At 44.8% G+C, this 27,167-nt stretch overlaps 1 protein-coding gene across 1 annotated transcript; it reads right to left on the bottom strand.

The window, feature by feature from the left end:
* Nucleotides 1-4,369: 4,369 nt before the first annotated feature.
* Nucleotides 4,370-22,656, bottom strand: LOC132570155 (granzyme A-like). The gene is made up of 5 exons (XM_060236587.1): nt 22,596-22,656; nt 16,401-16,545; nt 11,117-11,258; nt 7,241-7,489; nt 4,370-4,534 (listed from the first exon to the last, which is right to left on the bottom strand). The coding sequence occupies exons 1-5, from the start codon at nt 22,654-22,656 to the stop codon at nt 4,370-4,372; spliced, it is 762 nt and encodes a 253-aa protein (XP_060092570.1).
* Nucleotides 22,657-27,167: the final 4,511 nt, after the last annotated feature.

Below are 27,167 nucleotides of genomic sequence, written 5' to 3' on the forward strand. Positions count from 1 at the left end.
CAATTAAAAACTACAAGCTAAAACCATAAAATACAATAAAACAAATAGCACATATGCCACAGGCGGTGGTTTCCATTGGGCTCATTCTATATATCAGTACAGCAGTGGGCCCAGAGATGAAATAATAAATTGAGGTAAGATAATATAGCAAAAAATGAGATGGCTGGACAGCATTACTAATGTAACTAACACAAATTTGAGCAGACTTAGGAGAATGGTGGAAGACAGGAGGGACAGGCGTGACTTTGTCCATGGGGTCGCAAAGAGTCAGAATCAACTGTGTGACTGAACAACAAAATATAGCATCATGACAGGCAAGGGAGGCCAAGCAGATGGAAATAAGGATGTCTGCTGCTTCAGCTGAAGGCCCGGAGGAACAGCTTCGTCTTGCAGGCCCTACAAATTGGCATCAAATCAGGAAGGGCCCAGATCTCCACAGGGAGCTGATTCCACCAGGCTGGGGCCAAGGCTGAAACAGCCCTGGCTTTGGTTGAGGCAAGTCGAACATTCTTCGGACCAGGGACAGTTAAAAGATGCTACAAAGTGGAACAATGCGATCTCTGGAGCACATATGGGGAGAGGCGGTCCCACAGATATGTCAGTCCCAGGCCGTGCAAGGCTTTAAATGTTAAGACCAAAACCTTGAAGCAGATCTGGTACTCTATTGGAGCCAGTTAATTTGGTGCAGCACTGGCCAGATGGTTGCCCATAGAGGCAATGCAGTTAACAGCTGTGCTGCCGCATTTTGCACCAGCTGGAGTTTCCGGGACAGCCACAAGGGCAAGCCTGCGTAGACCAAGTTACAGTAGTCCAGCCTGGAAGTGACAGTCACATGGATCACTGTAGCTAAGTCCTGGGAGGACAGGTAGGGCTCTAGTTGTCTAATCTGCTGAAGATAGTAAAAGGCAGGACGAGCAACTGCTGTGATCTGGGCCTTCATGGAAAGTGAGACATCCAGTATCACTCCCAGGCTCTTCACCTTCTGGGCTGGCACAAGAGGTGTACTGTCCAGGGTTGGGAGCCGGATGCTTAACCCCCCACGGCTCAAGTACAGGACCTCCGTCTTAGCTGGATTAAGCTTTAGCCGACTTAACTTCAACCATCCAGCCACAGCTTCTAAGACCCTGGTCAGATGATCTGGAGCAAAGTCTGAATGGCCATCAACAGATAGAGCTGGGTGTTATTTGCATAGTGGTGACAACCCAGCCTATAACCTCAAGCAATCTGGGCAAGGGGGCGTATGTAGATGTTAAACATTATGGGCAAGAGAATGGTTCCCTGAGGCACGCCACATTCAAAAGGATGTTGCAGGGAGGTCTGCTCGCCAACCACCACCCTTTGTCCCCAACCATGGAGAAAGGAGAACCACTGTAAGGCAACCCCCTAGACTCCAGTGTGGTATCACAAAAGAATTCCCAGCACATGCAGCCTCTGAAGGCTGCAGAAATAGCCAGGGAGGACAGGACCTGCTGGGAGTGTTTCCTCAGAGGCCGGGGGTGCTGCTTGAGAAGTGCTCACCAAAGGCTGTTGCTAGGCAACCCAGGCTGCTTTTTTCAGTTAAGGGAGAGGCCTCAGGTGAAGAGAATGGCATACAGTCCACCCTCCAAAGCAGTTATTTTCTCCAGGATGGGGAGGGAGATCCATTGTCTGCAGTTGTGATCCCAGGAAATCTTCAGGCTCTACCCGGAGGTTGGCTTCCCTAGGCCTGGCAGCACCCTCTGGTTGACTTGATGCCACCTGTCTGATGGCATCAGAATTACAACTCCTCTTTAGATGGCAAAGATTGGCTCCCCTGGAGAAAATGGTGGACTCTGTATCATTATACCCTGCTGAGATTGCTTGCCTTCTGTTTTGGCCCCCACTGTGGAGAAGGACTGTACTTTTCCTAGGCAGAGGCTGCAGGGAGTTGGGAGGAGATGAAAAGCTGAAGTCAGATCAGTTCCCCTAACCTATGGAACACCATAACACAACCAGGCCAGTCCCCCCCCAAGAAAATGTGGCAACAATGCACTGCAAACAAAAGGAATGCTGAACTTCAGCATCTGTGTGACTGTCGTCATGCCCCCCTGTGCCCCCATAATTAGTCTTCTGACCGCCATGACTTTATTTATTTATTTAATTTATTTATCTGAGATTTATATCCCGCCCTTCCCACTAGGTGGCTCAGGGCGGCTTACAACATGTAAAACTAACATAAGATATAAAATTAAGCATTAAAATTAACATTACATAATTTATAGTTAAAAATCTAAACATTTGTTATATATATAAAACATTAAAATCATTCAGCGGTCTTAAGCTACGCTCAATTCAAATTCGATGTTCAGTGTTCAGTACTCAGTGCCGGTTAGTTGTGGGCCAGCCGGAAGAGGGCTGTCTTACAGGCCCTGCGGAATTGGGTAAGGTCCCGCAGGGCCCTTACCTCTTCCAGCAGCTGGTTCCACCAGGATGGAGCCATTACGGAGAAGGCCCTGTCCCTTGTAGCTTTCAAACGGGCTTCTTTTGGCCCGGGGACAACCAGGAGGTTTTGAGTTCCCAATCTCAGTGCTCGCTGGGGGACTTAACTAGGCCTGGCTGCTTGCTCCTGTTCAGCAGCAGCCCCCCCATGACAGTGCAATTTAGCAGTTGCCAATTCCAGGGTGGGAAATTCCTGGAGATTTGAGTGGTGGAGCCTGGAGAGGGCGGGGTTTCAGGAGGGGTGGGACCTCAGACAGGTACAATGCTATATACTCCACCCTGCAAACCAGCCATTTCCTCCTGGGAACCATTGTTGTTAATCTCCAGGTGAGGGCTAGAGATCACTCAGAATTAGAATTGCTCTTCAGATGACAGACATCAGCTCCCCTGGAGGTGGCATGGGGGAGGCGGAGTTAATGCCTTCACTTGGGTGGGTGGGGAGGCACTTGCCCAGAGCCTCTTTCTAGAGCCCATTGTATTTTCCCCACAGCAGACCTTATTCCTAGTCCCTCATAAAAGTGCAAAAATCAAAAAGCTGACAAGTGTGTGATGCAAATACTTTTATTCTAAAGTGTAAAACATGATGGCAGGACCGCAAGGCAATGATTATAAGAAGACTGTAGAGCAAAAATTAAATTGTAATGATTTAGATTTTGGTTAGAACTGAATTTCCCCACAATAAATTTCAATACAAAAATAATTTCTTTAATTAATGAAACAAGTTGAGTAGGTTACCTCAAGCAATAAGATTTCTTGGCTTTCAGTAATTCAAGCAATAGAACAGAAGGCAATCAATAAGGGTTAAGATGCTTTAGTTTTTGGACCTCAAATGGGCAGTTGCCCTGGACATGACACTTAGAGTGGAGGCTACATAGACCAGCAGTACTAAGTGTTTGAAACTGGGCTTATTCTTGACTTCAGTCCTTGAGTGCACATGGATCTATGCTTTGTCATGGATCTATGCTTTGTCTTGCTGTTTCTTCTTTCCAGTCATAAAGGCTGTTGAAGAGATCCATGTAAAATTTACTCCTGTGGCTCCAAATAAAGATTCAAGTCATTATAAAACACTGAGAATGTTGTACCAAAACCACCTGTAACCAGGAGGTGTGCCCATTTGTTTTCTATAGATTTCAGTCTACATCTGTGCTTGTGGAAGTGAGTTCCCTGTTGAATGAATATTGTCAGTTCTTATGGACTGTTTGATGGCTTGAGTATATCACCATGGGAGCATGTTATAGATTAAAAAGTGTGTAAAATGTTTATAAAATATTTGGGGATTTATTGTGCTCCTATATTTCAGCTGTTATGTTTATCAATCTCCAGCTGAGGGCTGGAAATCACTCAGAATTAGAACTGCTCCCCAGATGACAGACATCAGCTCCCCTGGAGATGGGGGGATGTTAATGCCTTCACTTGGGTGGGAGGGAAGACAGCAAGACACTCGCCCAGAGCCTCTTTCTAGAACCTGCTGTATTTTCCTCCACAGTGGGCCTTATTCCAAGTACACAGAATAAAACTTAAAACTCCAGTGAAATGGGTAAAAAAGAAATAAACCTGGCATTGAATGAAATGGCTTTACAAGTTGGCCAAAGAACAGACAAGATGACTTCTTTAAATTAGATTTTTTTAATCTAATCTTTAGTACGCAAAGTTTTCCTAAATTATGATGAAATCCTTTGTGGAAGGGCTATGGAAGAATTTCAGAGCCATAAGAATGAATGCTGGATGCTCCTAAACTTTAGTGAGACCCCCTCTTTACTTCACATGGCCTTACCATGCATCTATGGAAATGGAATGTAGTTGTGAGATGTGGCACAGAGATGAGCATAAAGCAAAGAAGAAGCTTTTAAAAAAGGTGCTGCATAACCAGTGATTAAGAGAGCAGAGCATAAACTGCAACGATCATCTTAAATCATCCCCGTGTTATATTGTTAATCCAGACTACGTGATCCTTTGTGAGGCGAGTATAGACATCTGGGGCTTTGCGCCTAAGAACACCACATCTCATATTATCTGCAATATAAGAAGTGATGCCTCTTTGTATTCTTTCACATATCAAAGGGCCACCAGAGTCACCCTGGGAAAAGAAAGAAAGACATTTGATGAAACACACTCTACTTTGATCAGACTGTTATAACAATGAGAAAAGTCAGTAAAAATGAAGATCTTGCACCTGTCCTGACCTGGGTGGCCCAGGTGAGCCCAATCTCATCAGATCTCTGAAGCTAAGAAGGGTCAACTGTGGTTAGTACTTGGATGGGAGACTGTCCTTGAAATACCCAGTTGAGAGGTGGAGGTAGGCTTATTCAGCCACCTCTCAGAATATCCTCCAGGCCCTCAGTAGGGGTCAGTCAACGGGTTGACATGACTTCTAGGTGTACACACAAATACCCCCCAAAATGAAGATCTTGCACTTGATGATTTACTGAAAGATTTTAAGTAAAGTGGTGCATAAAACACAGCATAACTTTGACAGTCTAAGTGCTGTAATGATTCACCAAATACACTTTGGATAGTTGAAAAGATGTTTACAAAATTGTTAAGTCAAAAATAATTTGAAAAAGTAACAAAACCTCATTTCTATGCTGGCTTAAAATGAACGTTGTACTTTATGAAAACACATTCAGACACTGGACACTGTTTTCCTCCACATTTACCCCACATTTAAAAGTAGGCTATCAGATAGTGCTCAGATAAAGCATTCTCCCTGGCATGATAGTTTTGTATGTGCATAGTCATTTTGGGGTCGGGGAGCATTCAAACATTCATCCACTATTAGCAGTGATGCAAAATCGACTATTTCTGGTTTCTGACTTATGTGTACTGAAGTCCAATGTAAACTATACTCAGGATCAATTTATGCAATCAGCGTAGTCAAGCAGAAGTCTCTTCTCCCAAAACATTCAGCCCAGTTTCCTTACCTTTATTGGAATATACAAGGTCTATAGTTCACCTTCTTGGAGAAGATCAGAAGAACAGCTTATAGAGGGTGGACTCTATGGCATTATATCCAGCTGACGCCTGTATCCTCTCCAAACCTTGACCTCCTCAGACTATATCACAAAATCTCCAGAAATTTCCCAACTTGGAACTGGCAACCCTAGTCAAGCCAGGGTCTAATCAGCCCTCCCTCAAAGGCCAAAATAGGTATGGATGGGGCCCTGCCCCCTACCTTTTAACACTAAAACCTGGATTCAAATTAGGGTTGCCAGTCCCCAGTTGGGGGCAGGGACTCTCGCAGCTTGGAGGCCCTCCCCCCACTTCAGGGTCATCAGAAAGCATGGAGGGGGAGAGGGAAATTGCTGCTGGGCACTCCATTAAACCCTATGGAGATCAATTCCTATAGGATAAAATGGGATTCCTATAGGATACAATGGAGCCCAGAGGGGCTGTTTTTTTTGAGGTAGAGGCACCAAAATTTCAGCATAGCATCTGGTGCCTCTCCTCAAAACACCCCCCCCCCCAAGTTTCATAAAGATTGAACCAGGGGATCCAATTCTATGAGCCCCCAAAGAAGGTGCCCTTATCCTCCATTATTTCCTATGGAAGGAAGGCATTTAAAAGGAGCACAGTCCCTTTGGAGTTCAATCATGCTTGTTACACCCTTGTTCCTGACTCCACCTCCAAAGTCTCCTGGCTCCACCCCCAAAGTCCCCAGATATTTCTTCAGTCGGACTTGGGAACCTTAATTCAAATACTGCTGTTGCTTAACAACAGACACTGAGGGAATCTGTAGTGTATAGCTCCTCTTAGCATTTTTGCATTTTTAAACCGCCAAGTATAGGGGAGAGAGTAAGAGGGGAAGAGGGAGGGGGGAGAGGGAGGGAGAGAGGGGGAGAGAGAGGGAGGGAAGAGGATTGGGAGGGAGGGGAGAGGGGGAGAAGGAGAGGAGGGAAGGAAGGAGAGAAATTTCACATTTTTCTGCAAACCTAGAATCCTTTCAAGGTTTGTAGAAAGATATGTCTTGCCTGTTCACAGCTCCAGCCACCAGCTTTAAGTATTCAAAGACTGTCTGACATAACTGTTAGTATATAGCTGGGTAAACTAAACATTAGGAGTCCTGGGACCCCCTGGGACCATTTGCTCCTGTGTCACCAGAGGACTTTTGGGGGCCTTTCAAAAATTCTTACATGGAAATAACATTATTATTACCCACTGACATGGTCTACTTGCTCCTCTCAATTCCCAGATTTCATTTATAACAAAGGAACGCTTGGATTCAGACTGGTGTTTTGATGGGTACAACTATTGCCACCCATTGTGGTTTCCTTACCTTTCCTCTCCCACACCTATTGCAGCTCTGAAAGCCATCCAAATGCCATTCCTGGGCTTCCCCTACCCCACTGAAGCAGGATTTGGGGAGATATTTAAAGCTGCCACAGGAGGGAACCAGAGGGAAAATTGAACCACATGAGCAGAAATCCTTGTTTTTGTGGAAATGTTGGTCTAGAACTGAGTCCAAATCTAACACCCTTTTTATAGAGGAGATGTGTCAATGAAAAGAAAAGGGAAAGACACTTATTGTATAAATAAAAGCTGGTAATTTGGAGGAGCTAGTAAATCATGTCAATAGATCATGGCAGTGACTAACCAATTCATGATTGACTGATCCAGGTGGGCAGCTGCCTTGGTCTGAAGCAATAGAACAAAGTTGACTGATTAGTGAGTATAATTCTATGTAAGGTTACTCCAGCATAAGCCCATTGAAATCTCTGTAAAAGTACTTTAACTGGTTAAAGCTAAGCCTTATCTTAAACCTACATTGGTAAACTAATAGACTTACTCTACAGACGCCTCCATTTAAGTTCCTGACAATAGCACACAGTTTATTAGTTGTTATTCGATGGTTATAGTTGCACTTGCGTCTGTCCACAATAGTGACATTAATTTCCTGCAGCACATCAGACGGCCACTCTGACTCTGTTCTTCCCCATCCGGCTGCTAGACAGTGTGTGCCTGGTCTGACATCTTTATTAGTTCTGGGAAGCTGAATGGTTCTCACACTTCTAGTGATCGTTGCACATTTATTAAGCTGAAGAAATAAGAATGAAAAATAGTTGTTTATAAACAAATGGCAGTTCCAGATATTGGTTGTTCTAGGCTAGCTGTTCTACACAGTCTGGAACAGACCTGATTCACAGCACAGTCCTGAAAGGACTTGCTCCCTTCTAAGCCTGTTGACTTCAATGGGCTTAGAAGGGTGTTATCTCTGCTTGAGAATGACTGCCATTCTCTCTCTCTCTTTAAACTCGCAAAACACTGTGCAGGACATTGCTCCTTCACTCTCTTCTGTTTTACAGTCCGCTCTGACTAATGGCTTCTTAATTTGCTATGTTTGGTATACTCACAGTGAGTGGGGTATTTCTGAGTAAATTGTTAGCACTTCTTTTCCTGGAGCTGGTAGTGATTTGCACAGGAAAAGAGCTTTAATTGCTGGCTTTCTCTTTGAAGCCAAAGCATTTGCACTTTGCTTTATTTTATTACCATTGCTAGGGGTTGTTGCTATTATTTCAATTTAATGACTTGTCCCATCCCAGCTGGCACCAGACTCTGGGCAATGTACATCAATAACACAATAGATACACACAAAGTACTAATATATGAGGCACTAGAGGTGTGCCCGCTCACTGTGCTCATTAAATCCCATAGTTAACTTACTTCACTTGCAATATTTAATGGTAGTTTGAATATTGAATTTGTAGTTCAGCCTCCTGCCAGAAGAGGTGCAGAAATATCAGATGAAGAAACAGCAACGAAGATCACTGTACCCCAAATTATAATTATGACAAACCTTTCTCCCCAGTGGGGACCCAAAGTATCCTCCTCCCCTCCATTTTATCCTCATAACAACGACCCTGTGAAGTAGGTTAGATTGAGAGGGTGTGACTGGCCCAGGGTCACCCAGGAAGCTTCAGTGGCAAATTGTGGATTTAAACCTGGGTCTCTTATATCATAGAAAGACATTCTAATTTATACATTCCACAGGCTCTGATATGTCAGGTTAGTTGTTAAAACTATATTTCCCATGTTCCTTGTCTTTGTGGCCATTTTCTGCAAGGGGGACCCAAAGTAGCTAAAAATTTCTCCTGTTCTCTATTTTATCCTCACAATGACCCTGTGGGGGACATTAGACTAAGAGGATGTGACTGACTCAGTGTCACCCAGCAAGTTTCTGTGGCAGGCTGGAGATTTGAACCTGAGTCTCTTTGATCCAAGTCAGACCCTCTAAGTCTCTTTGATCCAAGTCAGACCCTCTAACTACCACGTTAGAGGTAGTTACAGCGGGGTATTTTCCACCCTAGGCTTCCCAATCCCCAGGTCCCAGCAGGGGATCCCCCATTTTTACAGGCTTTTCCCCGCCCCTAGCCAGCTGGCTGGCGGGGGAAGCCCCCCCCCCCACAATCACTATGTAGTTTTAGAGCTCCTGCAGGTCCGTTTTTAAAATATGTGCCTTTAAGGCTGAGCAGGAAACAGGAAGGGCTTTGGAGAACGGCCCCTCCCTTTGTTTTGCTTTCGTTTTCAGATCAAGTAAAGTTCTGCAGGAACAAGACCCAGTAAGTATTTGTGTGTGTGAGAGAGGGAGGGGGCAGGGGATTCCCTGGTTTGGAGGCCCTCCCCTCGCTTTAGAAAGTGTGGGGGGAAGGGAAATGTCTACTGGGCACTCTATCATTCCCTATGGAGAACGATTCCCATAGGAAATAATGGGGAATTGATCCGCAGGTATTGGGGGCTCTGGGGGGCTATGTCTTGAGGTAGAGACACCATATTTTTAGTATAGCATCTAGTGCCTCTCCCCAAAATACCCCCCAAGTTTCAAAACGATTGGACCAGGGGGTCCAATTCTATGAGCCCCAAAAGATGGTGCCCATATCCTTCATTATTTCCTATGGAAGAAAGGCATTTTAAAAGGTGCGCTGTCCCTTTAAATGTGATGGCCAGAACTCCCTTGGAGTTCAGTTATGCTTGTCACACCCTTGTTCCTGGCTCCACCCCCAATGTCTCCTGGCTTCGCCCCCAAAGTCCCCAGATATTTCTTGAATTGGATTTGGCAACCCTATTCCACCCTGTTTTTCTGTGGTGCCTCATCCTTCCTGGCCTTTTGTGGGTAAACCATTCTGAAGCTAATCTGGCCAGGAAGTTCCAGTTCCCTTTATTTTTGACATTGCATACCCTATAATCATCCTGAAACTTGGCGAAGTCTGAGACTCCTAGCTTTATTTGTGATGAGTAATGCCTTCCACACACAGACAAAGTTAACTTCCATTGGAAACAGCACTGGGGGTGGGAAGAGGTTAGTTCTGGTGATAATCTGGTCCAGCATGGTTTATTCCCTTCATTCCTGGTACTACAACACCCATGACCATCCTAGTGCTAGTGTGAGACTCTTAGCTTCATTTTCTGATGAGTTATGTCTGCCACAGACAGATGTATTTTATGAAGAAGAAGAAAAATTGTCACAATCAGATATTTGATTTGTAGATGATGTTCTGCACTTTGTGATCTAGCCAAATTTTTGGGAACTGCAGATGTCTCTTCACAGGATTCTTGCTGTTCTAAGCAACACTGTCTTCTGAAGCTGAGCTGGTGTTATTTGCTCAATGCCCAGAATGTTCAGTTGTTTTTTGAGCCCTCTAGGCACTTCTCCAAGTACTCCACTGACAACTAGCACCATAGTAACCTTCTTTTTCCCATAGGCACTTTAACTCTATCTGTAGGTCTTGGTATTGTGTGGTTTTCTCCTTTTCTTTCTTTTCTATACTGCTGTCTTCTGGGATTGCAATGCTGATGATGATAACACAATCTCTTGTTTTTTCTACAATTGCGGTATCAGGGGTGTTATGCTCCAGGTGTTTATTTGCAGTTGGAAGTCTCAAAGAATCTATTTAATCATTTTCCATGATCTTGTCTAGTTTGTGCTCCCATTAATTTCTGATTGAAGGTAAGCTATACTTCTTGCAAAGATTCCAGCGCAACATAGATGCGACTCTGTTGTGACATTCTTGTAAAAACTTTTAAATCTTTTACTGAGGTGATTTTTAAAAAGAAAATTAGCAAGACAGAAAAGATGAAAGGCACAAAAAAGTTCACCCTACCATTACTGTGAAAATATATACTAAAATGATCAAAGTACATATTGTATGGCAAGTAATAGTTTTAAATGAAAGTTTGATTTCACTTTTTTGTCTCCCTGCTTTTAGGGATTATCAAAAAGTAATCTGGTGATATTATTCAGGGTCTCATCTTTAATCCAGTTTTTGACAACTAGTAGAAGAGTACATTTTATGGAAAAGAAAAGTAAATGTTCATTTAGGCCCATACTATTCAGCTCTGGAAGCTTTTTGCACTCAGGGTTTGTACTATTCAATCACATTTGAATTAAGTTCTCTCTCATAGGCTTTTAAGTGAAAAAGCATCCAATTCACCTGATGAGAAATACATAACAGGTGGGATACAGACAATTTTTTCTCTCTGTCTTTCCCAGTTCTTCTTATTTCAGCCTCTACCCCACATGCTCTTTTCCATGCAAGAAAGCTTTGCTTTCTTTGGGTAGTCTGAGAGGTCCACCTTTTCCCTTTCCCCCCAGAAAAAAAATTGGTTAGATCCAGCCCAGGATTTCATATCCCTCTCCCAGACATTCATGTTCAGTTCTAAAATGTACCTTCAAAAGCATAATGTCATTTTCAAGTGTTTTGGGGATATAATATCTGTGACGAATCACTCTGGTAACTTGAAACACCTGCTTTTGTTTCTCATATTTAGATAGCGAATGAGCACCAAGGATAACTTTGTCTCCAATATTTCTGGAAAGATAAAAATAGGTACATTTAAAGAATAAACATGTATTGTCCAAAGTGCATTTATTATTTGTAATTATATATTTTGTTTGTGACAAGTTTCCTGCAGTAGCACATTGTTTTGTAGCATTTTGAGTTTTGCTGTTCTTGGTCTGAATCTTTTTTTTTTTTTTACTGCACATATGTAGTAAGCCTGATAGTGCAGTGAAGGGGCTGTAGCCCATGGAGGGGCTCAGTGGTAGAGCATCCACTTGTCATGCAGGACACCCTGGGTTCAGTCCCAACATCTGCAGTTAAAAGGATCAGGTAGGAGGTGATGTGAAAGACCTTTGCCTGAGACTCTGTGGAGCTGCTGCCAGTCTGAACAGACAAGACTGAACCTGTTGAGCCAAGAGTCTGATTCAGTATACAGCTGCTTCATATGTAATTTCTTTACTTTCCCTTCCATCCCACTCCCACCAGCAGAAATGGTGTGTGTGTGTGTGGGGCTTTTTGCCCTTTTTCTCTGCATCCCTGTACCCAAGGAAGGACATATGAAACCAGAAAAAAGGGACAAAAGCCCCCCCCCCCCTTGCTGTTTCCACTGGCAAAAGCAGGCTGGGAGGGAAAACAGAAACTCCTTCTCTCTCCTTACAGTGATCCCTTGCAGCACCAAGCAAATGAGTGTTTAAGATGAGTTCCAGAAATGTACACCTGACAGCAAGTCTGATTCCGCACCCATGACCTGGCACATGTCAGGTGTATTGTGTATTTTGCCTCCATGTCTTATATTGTTACTTTAAAATACATTTTCTCCTCATGTTTGCATGTTAAAACTAATGCCAGAAGAAGGGACATGCAAAAGGTTTACTTAGATTTTCTGTGATTAGAAAAATGCAGCTCACAGCTTTTAAAATGATGGAAATAATTGCTGGTATCTTTCATGTGTGTCTGTATCAAATAATCACATGAGTAGTTTGCCTGTGGGCCTTTGCTGGTGGATAAAACATCTGCACCAGCTCTGGTACGAATAGACACAACCTTGCATATTTACCTAAGTGGTTTACAATGGAATCTCACGCAGAGTTATTCCTATTTGAGGAGCACAATCAAATATTTCTGATCCAATAAAGTTTGCAGATGGCTGGATAATTTCTGATTCTGAGTTATCCATTCCCAATAATAGTGGAAAATATCGGATGTTGTGTCAGGAATAGCATTTGTCACATCTCATGCAGCATGGCCTCCAACGGCAACTGGATCGAGGTGGCGTGGCGGTGCTGATGTTGTTAGACCTCTCAGTGGCTTTCGACACGGTCGACCATCAGCTACTGACCCGCCGCCTCGCCGACATAGGGGTTAGGGGGCTGGCCTTACAATGGCTTTCCTCCTTCCTCAAAGGACGGGGACAAAGGGGGGCAATCGGGGGTGAGCTCTCCCGGAGGCGCACACTAGATTGTGGGGTGCCTCAGGGAGCAGTTCTCTCTCCGATATTATTTAACATCTACATGTGCCCCCTTGCCCAGATTGCCCGGAGGTTTGGGCTTGGTTGTCATCAATATGCAGATGACACCCAGCTCTATCTGCTAATGGATGGCCGACCTGACTGCGTCCCAGGGAACTTGGACCGGGCACTACAGGCCGTGGCAACTTGGCTTAGGCTGAGTGAGCTGAAGCTGAACCCGATGAAGACAGAGGTCCTTTGCGTGGGCTGCGGCGCTCTGGGAAGGGAAATACCTCTCCTGGTTTTTGACGGTGCGCTGCTGAAAGCGGCGCGCCAGGTCAGGAGCCTGGGAGTTCTACTGGAGCCTTCACTATCGATGGAGGCCCAGGTAGCCGCCACTGCCAAGTCAGCGTTTTTTCATCTGAAGCGGGCAAGGCAGCTGGCCCCTTTCCTGGAGCGCCGGGACCTGGCAACAGTGATCCATGCGACAGTCACCTCAAGATTGGACTACTGTAATGCTCTCTACATGAGGCTGCCTTTGTGTCGAATCCGGAAGCTGCAGCTAGTGCAGAACGCAGTGGCCAGGCTGTTACTAGGACTCCCGAAATGGGAGCATATACAGCCAAGGCTGTGCGAACTGCACTGGCTGCCAGTTACATACCGGGTTCGCTACAAAGTGCTGGTCATTACCTTTAAAGCCCTATATGGCCAAGGACCTGCCTACCTGAAGGACCGTCTCTCCCCATACGAGCCCCAGAGAGCACTGAGGTCAGCAGGGAAGAACAAGCTGACTATCCCTGGGCCAAAGGAGGCGAAATTGCAGAACACCCGCGCACGGGCCTTCTCCGTTGCGGCTCCGTGCCTGTGGAACCAGCTCCTGGAAGAGGTGCGGGCCCTGCGGAGCCTGGACCAATTCCGCAGGGCCTGCAAGACCATCCTTTTTAGGCAGGCCTTCGCAGACTGCTGACTGAGGATGGCCGAACTGATGAACCATCAAAGTGATTCTATATAATGATTTTTGCCATTATGTAAATGGACAGAATAGCGCCAGGAACATCACTGCTGCTGTCAAATTATATAAACTGGAATGGCTTTTTAAGACATCGATTTAAAATATTGTATAACTTTTAATGCTGTTTTAAATTATTGTATATATTGTATAATATTTTATCTGAATGTTGTTAGCCGCCCTGAGCCTGCCTAGGCGGGGAGGGCGGGATATAAATAAAAATTATTATTATTATTATTATGAAGTCCACCTAGTTGCTGCATGAGTGGCAAGTGCTAGTCAGTATGCCAGAGCATCACCTGATCAGTTAAGTGACCACCTACTGGAACTCTACCTACACTATGCATGAGCATCTGGTAGAGCAGAGGAATGCCCTATATGATGTGGCTGTGGACTAAGTTGGCATCCATTGTCTGGCAACCGCTGGTAATATCACTGTCACAACACTGTAGAAATTTCCAGTCTCTATGGTTTGAACAGGAAGTGATATCAGGATACTTTAGGAATTTTTCAGATCTTTATGTAAAAACTACAGAGATTTGGACATTTCTGAGGCATTATGACACCACTTCCTGTTTTGGGACAGAATATGAAGCCAGGAATCTTAAACTTCCTAGAGTGTCCTGACTTCACACTCTGTCCTCTGTTTCAGTTCAGAAAGTGACATCCCATTGCTGTTCCCTCTTCCCTGTTTTCCCTATGCTCCATTGAGAAGGGAGGGTGTGGAGAGTGTTACTGGAGGTACTCTTCTAAATCCAGGTCAGTGGCAACTGTGCCATGGAGGCAGGGGGAGAGACCACTTAGGCACAACAAGAGGCTGACTCTCCCAGACAGTGCTCATCTAGAGGCCTTTTTAAGGACTTTATTGAGGTATGATGCTTCAGCACAGCCAGCCTGGGTCAGGTAGTCACTCCCTTAGCCCACATTCTCCAGGAGCTGATGGCCTCCTGTTGTAAGCTAGATCAAGCTGGCATCCAGCTCCATCCCCTGGTGGCAATGCTGGTGAAGAGGTTGCAGAGAGACATTGAGTTTCGGATGCAACCAGAAGAGAATTTGCATGTTTATTTATTTAAAACATTTCCTGTCTGAACCATTCCTGTCTAAACCCATTGAATTCAATAGACTTAGAGTGGTTAACTCTCCAAAGAGTTGCAGCGTTGATCAAATGATCACAGTCATCACCAAAGCAATTACATTCCTCACCTGCCATACTTCTGCTGCTGTTAAGCTCATAATCTCAGGCATGCAGCATAAAGCAATGAGTTCTCTGTTGAAAGGGCCATCCCTGATTTCACAGTGTAGATCACAGGCATGATCAACTCAGACATAAAAGCTTTTCAGTGCAAGTGCAGGCAATTAATGCATTCAGCAGTAAGTCACAGAGGAACCATGAGGAACCATGAAGATTTAAAAGGGAGGCAGAATCACCAGCCTCTCTTCCAAGACGCACACAGGAAGCTGCCTTGTATTGTGCTAGAACTTTAGCCTGTTAAGGTCAGTGTGACATTGGCAAATCTGAAGAACCCCCTCCCAGGTTCCTCCTCAGCCTAGTACATGTAGAGCTTCCTCACCTTCCTTTACAGCAGGCCTACCCCCCCCCCCCCATTCATGCTTCTCTCTCCCAGTGTTTTCATCAGTCCATTCTGCCCTAGTCCTTTCTTGTCTTCTACTCAGCCAGTTTCCCTTTTCAGTCCTCTTGTTCTTTCCTTTGTCTGCTGGACTCTCCTTGTCACTAGGTAACTCATGAGCATCCTGCTGGGCCTCCTTGTGATGCCTCCAGTGCTAGTTCTCTACAGCTAAGCTCTCTGGATCTCTCCTACTGAATGCTCCTCCTTCTGCTAACTCTTCAGTCACATCTCCTTCTGTGACTCCTACAGGCTCCTTACTCCCTGCTTCTCCCACACCTAGTCTTTAAACTCCACAACTGGCCAGCCAGCTTCCGCATCCCCAACAGTGATGGCATGTAACTTCCAGCCTGATCATCCTTCTTCCTAATCATGCTGTATCCTACCTCTAACTGCTGTCATGGCTTTGCAGGGCCTTGTGTGTCTCAGTCAATTTGATCTGATTTTACCAGCAACTGCTCTCCAGATTCTCAAAGGCAGGTATTTTACATCTCTTACTTCCTGATGTAGAGTTGCTGACAAACCAGATATTCTGCCACTGAGCCACAGCCCATTTGTCATTGCCGCACCCCCCCTACTATCTTTGCTTCTCCCCTTCTCATTCCTACTATCCCAACCCGCCCCCCGTTTAAAAGCCCAAAATATCGCTCCAAACCCATAGTGAATTATGTCTGGATTCAGATAGGCACCTCACGGCAGTAGCCTCTCAAAAAAACCTGGCACAGTCTGAGGTGCTCTGCCATGAGCAGATGGCACATGCCTGGCTGCTGAGAGAGGCATGGGCTGCATGTGCCCTGGAGGAGTGGTCACAATGCTCATGCTCTTGGAAGGCGCTTGCATGGTGTGCTCCAGCTGTTCAGACAGCCCAGAAATGCGCCATTCAGGCGCTTCAGCAGTGCTTCCTAGTGGCTTTTAAAAGCTGAGTACAGCTGTAGGAATATGAGGTGGATCACTTGCAGCTTGATGCCTGGATGTGCACATGTAAACTCACTTTTTAAATCTGGGGGTGGGGGGTGGGGTGGCTGTGTCAAGCTAAATTGCTCATGTGAATGTAGCCTATGTAAAAAATAGAAATATGTTTGCAAACTTACATGTGACAATGAGCTGCTGTTAGCACCCAGTTTTTTTGGATCAAAGTTCCTCCACAGTGGATAGCATTTCCTTTAACTATGGCTGCCATGTAGGGTCTTGAATGTGGAATTGACAGTCTCCCTCTCACGATTTCTCCACAGTGACCTGAAGCAGAAATAATGCAAGTGAATCAAGTTGCTTCATATACTCTGGGCTGCAGGTTAATCAGTCAGTTCCAGTGCAGGGAATGTAAATGGACAATGTTTAAAAAAGCACACCTACTCCAAGCCTTTCAGTTGTATTGAAAACTGGAATGTCACTAGATTCTTCTAAGGCTAAGTTCAACATTCTGGGTTTTGGAACAAAATGAAGACTGCAGAAGTGGTCAGGGGCATATGTGGCTGTAACAGTGTTTAAATGTTCTTTCCTCATAAGTCTGTCAGGTACCATAGAACCAGAAGTTGCAGCATGTTTTGTGGGACACATGGCCAAAGGGTGATTGACTGCATCCTCACAGGCATTTTCTTTGGTATGGAAAACAAGAAACCTCTGGATGCAAGGGGAAAATCCACGTGATGTTATGCTGATTCTAAGGAGCCGTCCTGGAGGTTTCTTTTTTCTTTTCTTTTCTTTTTAAAAATGGAAACCTGTTTCTCCCCAGTTTAAAGGGGAAGCTCCAGACTGGCTGCAGAGGAGATCCATGTGGAGATTTTCTCTGTCACCATTAAGGGAGGGCTTTCATGGAGCTTGGGGAAGGCAGTGGCAAACCACACTATAAAAATTCTGCTAAGAAAAATGTTATGATGTGACATCACCCCATGGGTTGATAAGGAGTTGGTGCTCGCACAGGGAACTACCTTTTACTTTTAACGGAGCTAAGCTCTGCTTTCTAAATGGTTTCAGGAAGCTCACTGCTGCATCCTGTTCTTTCCTTGTAACTCTTTAAAGTTTTTCCCCCCTTCCTTGCTAAGCTGTGCTGTGTCATTACAGAAAGGCTTGAAAGCAAAAGTGAAAGCGAAGGAGCCATTTCAGAGCTGTGAGGGATCGTGGTGTGATCACCCACAGCCTGGGAGTTTCTGCAAACACAAGACAGAAAGGGAGAGGAGCAGGGGTGCAGCTGGTGACAGTGGCAGGGATGTGTTGTGGGCAGCATTAATTAATTTTTTTTAGTTGCCTTTCTTCCTCTAGAGCTCAAGGTGGCTTATAATATAAAAAATACACTGAAAATTTAAAAACATTCAACTAAAATTTTAAATCACAGTTTAGGACTGCTTTAATTAATTGCAGTCCTAAAGAAACAGTCTCCATTTGCCTCCTAAAGGGGGCCAGGTGCCCCTTGTCCCATAATCATGGGGCTGTCATGAAAAAGGCCTGCTCTTCCCATCAAATGGACATCTTTGATTGATGTCAGGAGGGTCTCTCCCTTTGATTTTAATTCCTGGGCAGGAACATATAGGAGAAGATTGGCCTTCAGATACTCTAGTCTCCAGCCATGTAGGTTTTCATTCATTTTATTTATTCATTAGAAACATTTGTTAGCTGCTATTCTCCTTTGAGCAGATCAAGACAGTGCACAATATTTTATTTTTATTTTTTTAATTTATTGTGGTAAATTTATATTCCGCCCTTTCCCAGGCAGGCCCAGGGCAGATTACATCCAAGTAAAACCAGTCAAATACAATAAAACCAATAAAATGCAATTAAAATAACAACACAAGACAGTACTGTATAACAAAGGCGGGCGGGCTCATAGTGCAGGCTGGAGTATAATCAGTGGCCCAGATATAATAGTTCAGATGATGGATCACTATGGGGAAGGATAGCAGATGGTATAGGCAGCAAGGAAAATACAAATAAAACATTATGAAAGCACAATAAAATCATAAGCAATCACAAAGCCCCCATAAAATGGCAATTCAAAAACTCCAATTAGGTCTGCCAATAATAAAAGCTAAATCAATCACATGCAGGCTTAAATAAAACTTTCAACTGCTTCCTGAAGATGAAAGGGGGAGCACTGTTGTTTAAACTCTAGTTCTGTAAGCATGTATGGTTGCTATAGAAACTAAGAAAAAGTAACAGTAACAATGGTTAGAAGGAGAAGAGGGGAGGGGGAAGATTAGGAGTGTTATACTTTTAAAACCTGCGCACGTTGGTGCTAGGCAAGATTGTGAGGAAATCCACCAATCAGTGAGTTCCACAGGGGGTTAGACTTAGGTATATAAGGACTGTGCTGTGACACAGAAGGCGGAGTCGACGGGTGGAAGCTAATCTATCCGGGCTCCCCATGCTTTGCAAAACATGTTCTATTAAACAATCCTTGTTGGACCCTCCCGTGTATGAGTCATTGCTTAACATACAACATCTGGACAGGCTCTACACGTGACAAAGACAGACAGTAAGTGTGCCAGGCACACCTCCCTGGGTTGTCCTGTAATTGTGGTGCTGCCACAGAAAAGGGCATCATTCATGTGCCCCATCAAATGAGCATCTTGAATTGGTGGGGCAGTCAGGAGGGCATCTCCCCTATGATCAGTGTTCCCTTTAAGCTCAGTTAGTGTGAGCTAGCTCACAGTTTTTTAGCCTCCAGCTGACACATATTTGTCTTAGTTCAGAAAAAATGTCCCCAGAGCAAACTAATCTATGCAGTAGCTCACAACTTTAATGCCAGCAGCTCACAAAGCAGAGTTTTTGCTCACAAGACTCCACAGCATAGATGGAGTATTGCCTGTGATATTAATTGCCAGACAGGAAAGTATGGGAGAAGATACTCTGGTTCCAAGTCACATAGGGCTTTAAAGGGCACCTTGAATTGGCTCAGGAGAAGATCAGGAGCCCATGTAATGCTGTAATATTGGGGTCATATATTCCTAATAGCTGCCCCCAGCCAAGCAGTTTAGCCTCAGCGTCCTGCACTACCTTCTGAACACTCTTCAAGAGCAGCCCCAAGGAAAGGGCATTGCAGTAGTCCAATGTTATGTTTCTAAGGCGTGGATCACCATAGCTAGATCTGACTGGCCCAGGAAAGAACACAGCTGAAGCCAGCTAAAGCATTCTGGACCATGACAGCCACCCAGTTTTCTAAGGTGACCACTGTCCCCAGCAGCATTCTCAAACTGTGTGGTTTCCCAAACCAGTGGCTTCCCATGGAAAACTGGTAGACTCTGATACTCTGGTTTCTCTTCAGATTGCCTTTTACTAGAGAAACTCTAGTAGACTCTTGAGAGGAAAAATGTATGAAGACCTAAGTGGAACCCTGATATTTTGAATGTCATTTTCAGAAGCAGCTACAGTAAAAACAAAACATCTGAATATAGAGTGTCACCTGGAGAAATTTTAGCTTGCTCAAGCCCTGTGGAGATCTTTGAAAATACTTAGAAGAGTTAATTAGAGTCCAGTAGTAGAAGAGAGATGAACAAGATTTGGGGTGCACTGTACAGCTACCCTCTGAAATATTCCTTTTAGAGAACTTTTGATCAGCTTTTTAAACCCTTTTAAAGTTTTTTTTTAAGCAACAGCAAAGCAGCATAGATCATAATTCCCCTATGGTGGTGGCCAAATGGAGCTCTCCCATTGGCTTAGGGGTGCATTCCACGCACTCTACAAACCATTGGCCCATCATGGCTCAGTCAGCATCTCTGGCCTCCCATTGGCTGACACCCTTGCTCCTGTCTATTGCAGGCCCAGGAATGTTGAACAAACTACCAAAACAGTCTTGCCTCAGAGACAGACACATCTCCGATGCTTCTCTGTGTCCTCTCTGTCAACAGACCTCAGAAAGGACTGCCACTCTACTGCAGCCTCACATCATGGTCACCGCTGGCAACAGACCTCTGCTGCCCCACCAACGGCTTACACAGACGGCCTCCCAACACACGTTTCTGCTTGTGCACCAGAGAGTTGATTGTACTTTGAAGCATTCTTGCTATAAACTATATGAATGTGAAGCTGGACAAAGCTCTTGTGAAATGAAGAAACTGGAGTTCCACCTCATCGCATTAAGGATCAGTTTGTTCACAGCTGCGCACCAAGACAATTGTGCTATGCTGCACATCTGGAGAACTGAAATTGACTACCTGAACTTTATAAAGAGAATTTGAAGATATATTCTGCATGATATTTTGGACTTACTCTTGTGAAATAGGATTTGGACTCATCATTTACATTCCTGGTGATTTACAATATATATTCTGAATTCTTTTTGTAAATCGGTTTCATTATTTCTGATAAGAATTGTTTATTTCAGTTTATTATATTTAGAGGTTTGATGCTGGTTTCTCATGGAACCTTGCCATCTCATCCGTGTATTCTTTTTTGGGTTGCTAATCTCCAGGTGAGGGCTGGAAATTACTCAGAATTTCAACTGCTCTCCAGATGGCAGAGATCACTTCCCCTGGAGAAAATGGCTGCTTTGCAGAGTGGACTCTGTGTCATTATACTCTACTGAGGTCGCTTCCCTCCTGCTTTGATCTCCACTGTGGAGAAAGACTGTAGAGGTTGCAGGCAGAGGGGAGAAGATGGAAAGCTGAAGTCAAATCAATTCCCATACAGAAAACAGCCACCTTGAGGCGTATGTTCTATGGTATACCATAACACAACCAAGCCAGGCAAAACACCCCAGATCATGCCACAAGCTCATGTTGATGCTAAGCACCACAAGGCTGAATATGACAGGAAAAGGTGGCAAAAATGCACTGCAAACAAAAGGAATGCTGAGCTTCAGCATCTGTGTGACTGTCATCATGCCCCCCCCCCCCCATAATTTTTCTTATCTTCATTCTGGGCCTCTTTCAGGAGTTTGAGCCACCACAGACAGGGGGACACACACACATGTGGGGCGGGGAACTAGTATCTCGTTTAGCTGTGAGGTGGGTGGGAAGACAGCAAGGGTGGGGGAGTGAGTGAATGCTAATGGTTAGGGGTGGGTGAGAAGACAGCAAGGATGTGAATGAATGTGCATAGTGCCCCAGGCAGCCTTCCTGCCCGCTGTCCCCCACTGGCCCTGTTAGCACCACAATGCAGCACTGCGCTCTGTTGCCCCCACACAAGGAGGCTCAGCCCCCCCACCCCCTCCTTCCCTGGCACTGTAATGCAGCGCTGCGCTCAGTCGCACCCCCCATCAGAGCATGCCATGCCAAGGTTGGGCCCTACTGGCTTTGACATGGCCGGCGCGTCATCTAATGCTTTGAAGCATGCGTGGGAGAAGGCTTCTCCCCCCCTCCTTCTTGGAACTGGAAGTGAAGGGGAGTGAAGCCTTCTCCCATGCACACTTCAAAGCATTAGATGGCACACCGGTCGCATCAAAGCCAGTAGGGCCCAGCCTCAGCGCAGCTTGTTGCTCTCTGATGGGGGGTGGTGGTGATGGAGTGCGGCGCTGCATTGCATAGATGAAATACACCCACACATGGAGGGGAATATCTCAATTTTCTCTGATGCAGCTCTAATAAAACGGCACAAGTGTGTGAAAGTACTTATACCTGCTGTTTTGTGGCTGCATTTTTATTCCCACCCCTTGGTCTGGTTTAAATTTATTTTTGAAGATAATTAATTAGTTTTGTTATTCCACATATTCTACATAGAGCAAAAATACAAACACAACTATGGGTTCTTGCATTTTCATTTTCATTGCTTGGATGTCCCTATTGCTTTCTCCCTCTCCCCCTCCCCCCTTTTACACATGTTGCTTCTTGTAATGGTCAATTTGATATTATGGTTTGGTATGTCTGGCATATCTCTCAGTGGATTTAAACTGCAGGTTTTTATGCCAGATGTGAACTGATGTAATATTGAATTGACCACTAGAGGAAGCAAAAACCCATGAATCAATAGGGACACACAAGGCACAAATATGAAAATGCAGAAAAGCTTATATCTGCAGGAGTATTGTACTGCGGACAGAGTATTGTAGCTCAGCTGCAGGGTTCAAATTCCTCTTCATGTATGTTACCTATCTGGTAATCAGATGCAAGTCAGTATCTCTCTGCTTCACATGCCTAGCTTTCCTTTCTTGTGAGGTGGAATGGAATAACTCCATGTCTGCCACTCTGAGCTTCTTGAAGAAAAGTCAGGATAAATGTGCAATAGATGAAGCTTAATAGAAAAAAAACCTCTAAATAGCTTGGGTTGCCCAGTCATTTCATCATTCTATCACACTGTACTTCAGACACTATGTGGTAGGCAGTGAGAAAAATACCTCAGTCTGAGGCAACACTTACCTCTGTGCATTCCAAGGAATAGAATGGCAGCAGAGAAGGAGAAGACAAAGAGAACACTCATGGTTGCTGCTTTGTGTTCCACCCCACAGTGATATTCCTCATATATATGGAGAATATGAAGGAGGTAGGCTTTGATTTTTTTTCCTTTTAAGGGCATTGTTTTTACATAGAACTCCCACAAAGAGGTCTTTGGGCCATCTGTAACAATGTCTCAGTTCTGATGAGGTAATATGTGTCATCTAATTGGGGGAGGGGCTCTGAGGAGGTGAGGGCCCTACGATGTTTAGAGGGATTCCGTAGGGCCTGTAAGACCCACCTTTTCAAGATGGCCTTCAACTAGCGAAAAAACTGTGACAAATCTAGATATGCTGCTAGAAATGCTTTTATTCTTGAAACGTTTTTACTTCTGAAATTTATTGAAACCTGTTTTTAACGCCATACTGTTATATTAATTTTAATACTCTGTAATTGTTTTAACCATATTTTATAAGTATAATTGATGTAATGTGTGTTTTATGTTGTGAGCCGCCCTGAGCCTGCCCCGGCGGGGAGGGCGGGATAGAAATAAAAAATTATTATTATTATTATGGTTCAGTGATAGATTTCCAATTTCAAACTTCCAGCATTTCCTGTAACAAGTGTCTGGTAGCAGGTGATATGAAAGACCTCTGCCTGAGACACTAGAGAGATCTCTGCCTCATTGAGCAATTTGCCCAAGGGTGGAGGAGAGAGAGAGATGGAAGTTTATTGTGAAGTTAAGTCATTTGCTACTGCTGCAAAAATCTAGTTCTAGTTCCAGTTTATGGGACCTAGATAAAGAGGTGGCAGTGGTGGCTGCGGTGTCTTTCATTAGCTGTCACCCTTTCTGGGCAGAAAAGATATTAGCACGATGGTACATGCCCAAGTAACATTAAATTACTGCAATAATATTGTGGACATTAAATAATAGACTTTCAAGCCTCCCTGAAAGACAGCCAGTTGGTACAGAGTGCTGCACCTGGAATGTTGACTGCAGTGGGTCATGGGTAGCAATGAGGCAGGGTTTATTGGGCTCGAAGCCACCCCAAATAAAGCCAGCCGGAAATAGAGCGCCCTGGAGCTTCCGGATAGTGCTCGGGGAAAGGGGCAGGCCGTGGGCACCTGGGGAGCATCAGGAAAGCTTATGCGTCCCGTCTGCGGCTCCCCGGGCACTCTCCAGGTGCTTCCCGGCCTTCCAGATGACCAGGAGGTGCCTCAGAGGCACCCCAGTGAAACAGCACCACTTTTAAAATGGTGCCTTTTTGAGCTGGGTGGATCAGCCTAGAGGACGGGGTGAGTATGGGATGGGGCAGACGGCAGATGTTGCCATCTGGAGGGTCTCTGAGTCAACCCAAAGTGCTGGTCTGTTAGCAGCCAAGGTGTTCCCATTACCCTTTAGAACTCTGTATGGCTTGGGAGACAGCATACCTTCTCCCATATGAACCCACCCACTTGGGTCATCTTCGGGCACCCTGATTCAGGTGCTCTGGCCATCAATCTTCAGGTAAAAGGATCAGGTAGTAGGCAATGCGAAAGACTTCAGCTTGAGACCCGGGAGAACTGCTGCCAGTTTAAGTAGACAAAACTGATGTTGATGGTTTGATTCAGTATAAGATGGCTTCAAGTGTTCTTCTGAGGAAAGACTGAAGACAATTTAAGAAAGGACCTTTTCAGTCATGGCACCAAACTCTCCACAGGGAAATTCATCTTTTCCTCTCCACCAGAGGGTGAAGACTTCTTAAATTTTGTTTGGTTTGCCCTCAGTAACCGTTACTCTTTCCATTGTTGTGCTATGTGTGTTTGCCTGATTATACAATATGTTGGAATGTTTATTTTATAGATACATATAGATGCTGTTTTAATGTTGAAAAGTTTTAACATTTTGATGTTGGTCACCTTGGGGGCACTTGTGACGGAACCGGCCCGATTCTGCCTTCAGACCCGGTCCCGTCAACTCCCTATTGAGTCGCCAACTCCTGGAGGGAGCTATTTCTCCTCCGGCCACCTGGGCTCGCTGCCACCACCTGCTCAGTCTAGGGGTTCAGATTGAGAGGAACAGGACTCCCAATCCCCCTCTCCAGCTCTGAGGCCAGGCCTCAAGGTCCTCTGCCACCCAGTACTTGGGATTCACAGAGACCACAGCACTTCTTCGGGGAACCCCTGGAGGACTGGCACCTTATCCAACTGCATGCCTTCCCCCTTCCCCAGGGCCCCCTTCATAAAGCAGCGTGGTCTAAGCGGTCGGGATCTATGTGGTACAGAGATTGACTGCCAGCATTCAAAACAGCAAAAAAATATATTTAATTAAAAGAGAAAAAGAAAAGAAAAGAAAAGAAAAGCACAGCAAAAATAGTTGCATGCAAAAGGTTAGCACAGCACAGCACCCGCACAGCAAACAGCATGACAAAGAAAAGGTGGTTATAAACGCATCCTACTGTCCCTGGTCTAAACTTGCTTGCTTTGTGGGTGACTTACTTGGTTTGACTGCCTGGGGGCCTCCTTTTCCTGAGGAGGCCTCTCCCTCAGTCAGGAGCCCACAGACGCACCACCTCTCTACTCGAGGGCCAGCTGCAGACTGCCCTTTTCAAATAAGAAAAAAAACAAAAGAACTTCCTGCCTCTCTAGGAGGCTTTCCCCCTAGAGTTGCTGGTTTGGCTCTGGAAGGGAGGGGGGGGGAATGAAAGGAGGGCTAGGCCCCAAAGCCTACCTAGCAGTTTCATGTTCCCTCCCAACTAAGATGGCGTTTCTCCACAGCACTATCTTGATGGAAATGCAGCATGGGAATGTTTTCAATGAAAATAAATAAATAAAAACATTCCTGACCAAAGAGACCAGTGGGAATTGTGGGGTTTATTTGGGTGGATGATTATGTTGTGCAGGGTCAGAAGAAGTAATGAATTTAAGGAAGGTGTTGGGATAGATGAATGGAAAGAATCTGCAACAGGGAACTGTGAGGAAACCCAATTCTTCCTTGCTGTTTTGTAAGGTTCATAATATGGTGACTTACAGCCCAAAAGGTTTTCCATGCAGTTCTCTGTGTCTTGACATCCAGGGGTTTTTTTGAGCAGGAACACAGTTCCGGCTGGCTTGGTGTCAGGGAATGTGGCCTAATATGCATATGAATTCCTGCTGGGCTTTTTCTACCAAAAAAAGCCCAGTTGACATCTATGCCAATGTTGAGAAAACCAGTAGTAATGACAGGGAGAAAATAAAGCCTGTTAGGTTTGTCCTGTGTCCCAGGAACATCAGTTTGCCAGTCCTCGTCAGTAACCTTTCTTTTTTCTCTGTTTTTTCTTGATACTGATCTAGAGACAGAAGATCTTGCTCAGTGCACTTTGTTTTCTACTGTATGACATTTTGGGCCAATTTATACAAATAACCAAGACATTAATTGTGTTAATCTGTTGTGTTTGTTGTGTCAGATTCTATTCAGGAACATTGAGGTGGCAAGGCAGTCCAAAGTCACCTGCAACTTTGGCAGGGAAAAGGCAAATGGCTCCAGAGCTGCTTTCCTCTTTCAGCATTTCTGTTTGTTGTGGTCTATCCTCAGTTTCTCCCTAACTTTTAAATATTATACCATCACTCTGAATGGGGGTCAGTGGCCTTCTGGTTGGCATGCTATGGGTGCAGGGATATGCCTAGATCAGAATGCATTGTCTGCTTTCTGGGGCACTCACCATACTCTGGATCCATGTTTCATGTGGGCAGTGCTGTGTGATCTTTTGGAAGGTTCTGAGGGTGTGAAAACCATGAGTCTTCCAGCATATGCAGGTTTTCATGCTGTTCTGTGCAAGATTGTCCAAGGCCAATGGGCAACTTTCCCCATTGGTTTTATTTACCATTATTTCAAGTGTTTGATTTTTCTCGACTAAACTCCAAACCTTGTACTGGGGCTAAGGAAAAATTCTGCAGATCTCCCAAGCAATCAAGATTTCTGCAGATTGTTCTTGCAAGCTTTGGTATTCCGTGGAACTGTTGCAAGCATTGGTAATCTGCAGAAATTGCAAAAATTCTGCAGAATGCCAAAGCTTGCAACAGTGCTGTGCAGAAATCCCAAGCTTGGGGGTGGGGAGTGGCAGCGATGCACTGTACTCCACTGCTTGTATTTTTCCCACCAGAATTCACAAAATGCCCACACACATCTCCAGTTTCTTCTTGCATTTTCAACTCTGTCTTGGAGGATTGCCAACCTCCAAGATATTCTTGGAATTACAACTGATCTCTAGATGACAGACATCAATTCTCTTGAAGAAAATGGCTGCTTTGGGGGGTGAAGTCCATGGCATTTATACCCCACTGAAGTCCCTCCCTTCCTTAAATCTTCCCTTCCGAGGCTCTATCCCCCAAATCTCCAGGAATATCAAAACTAGGAGATGGCAACCCTATCATGACAATTGTGGTAATTGGGCTCCTAGCAGCAGGAATCTGGGATGCCAGTGAACCCAAAATGAGACTTTAGACATTGCTGATGAGGTCTTGCCCAGTGTTTTGTTTTTAATGTGTTTTTATATTTAAAACTTGAAAGATTCTTACGTTCTATAACATGCTACAAGT

This window comes from Heteronotia binoei, chromosome 4 (assembly GCF_032191835.1).
Source record: "Heteronotia binoei isolate CCM8104 ecotype False Entrance Well chromosome 4, APGP_CSIRO_Hbin_v1, whole genome shotgun sequence".
NCBI lineage: Eukaryota > Metazoa > Chordata > Lepidosauria > Squamata > Gekkonidae > Heteronotia > Heteronotia binoei.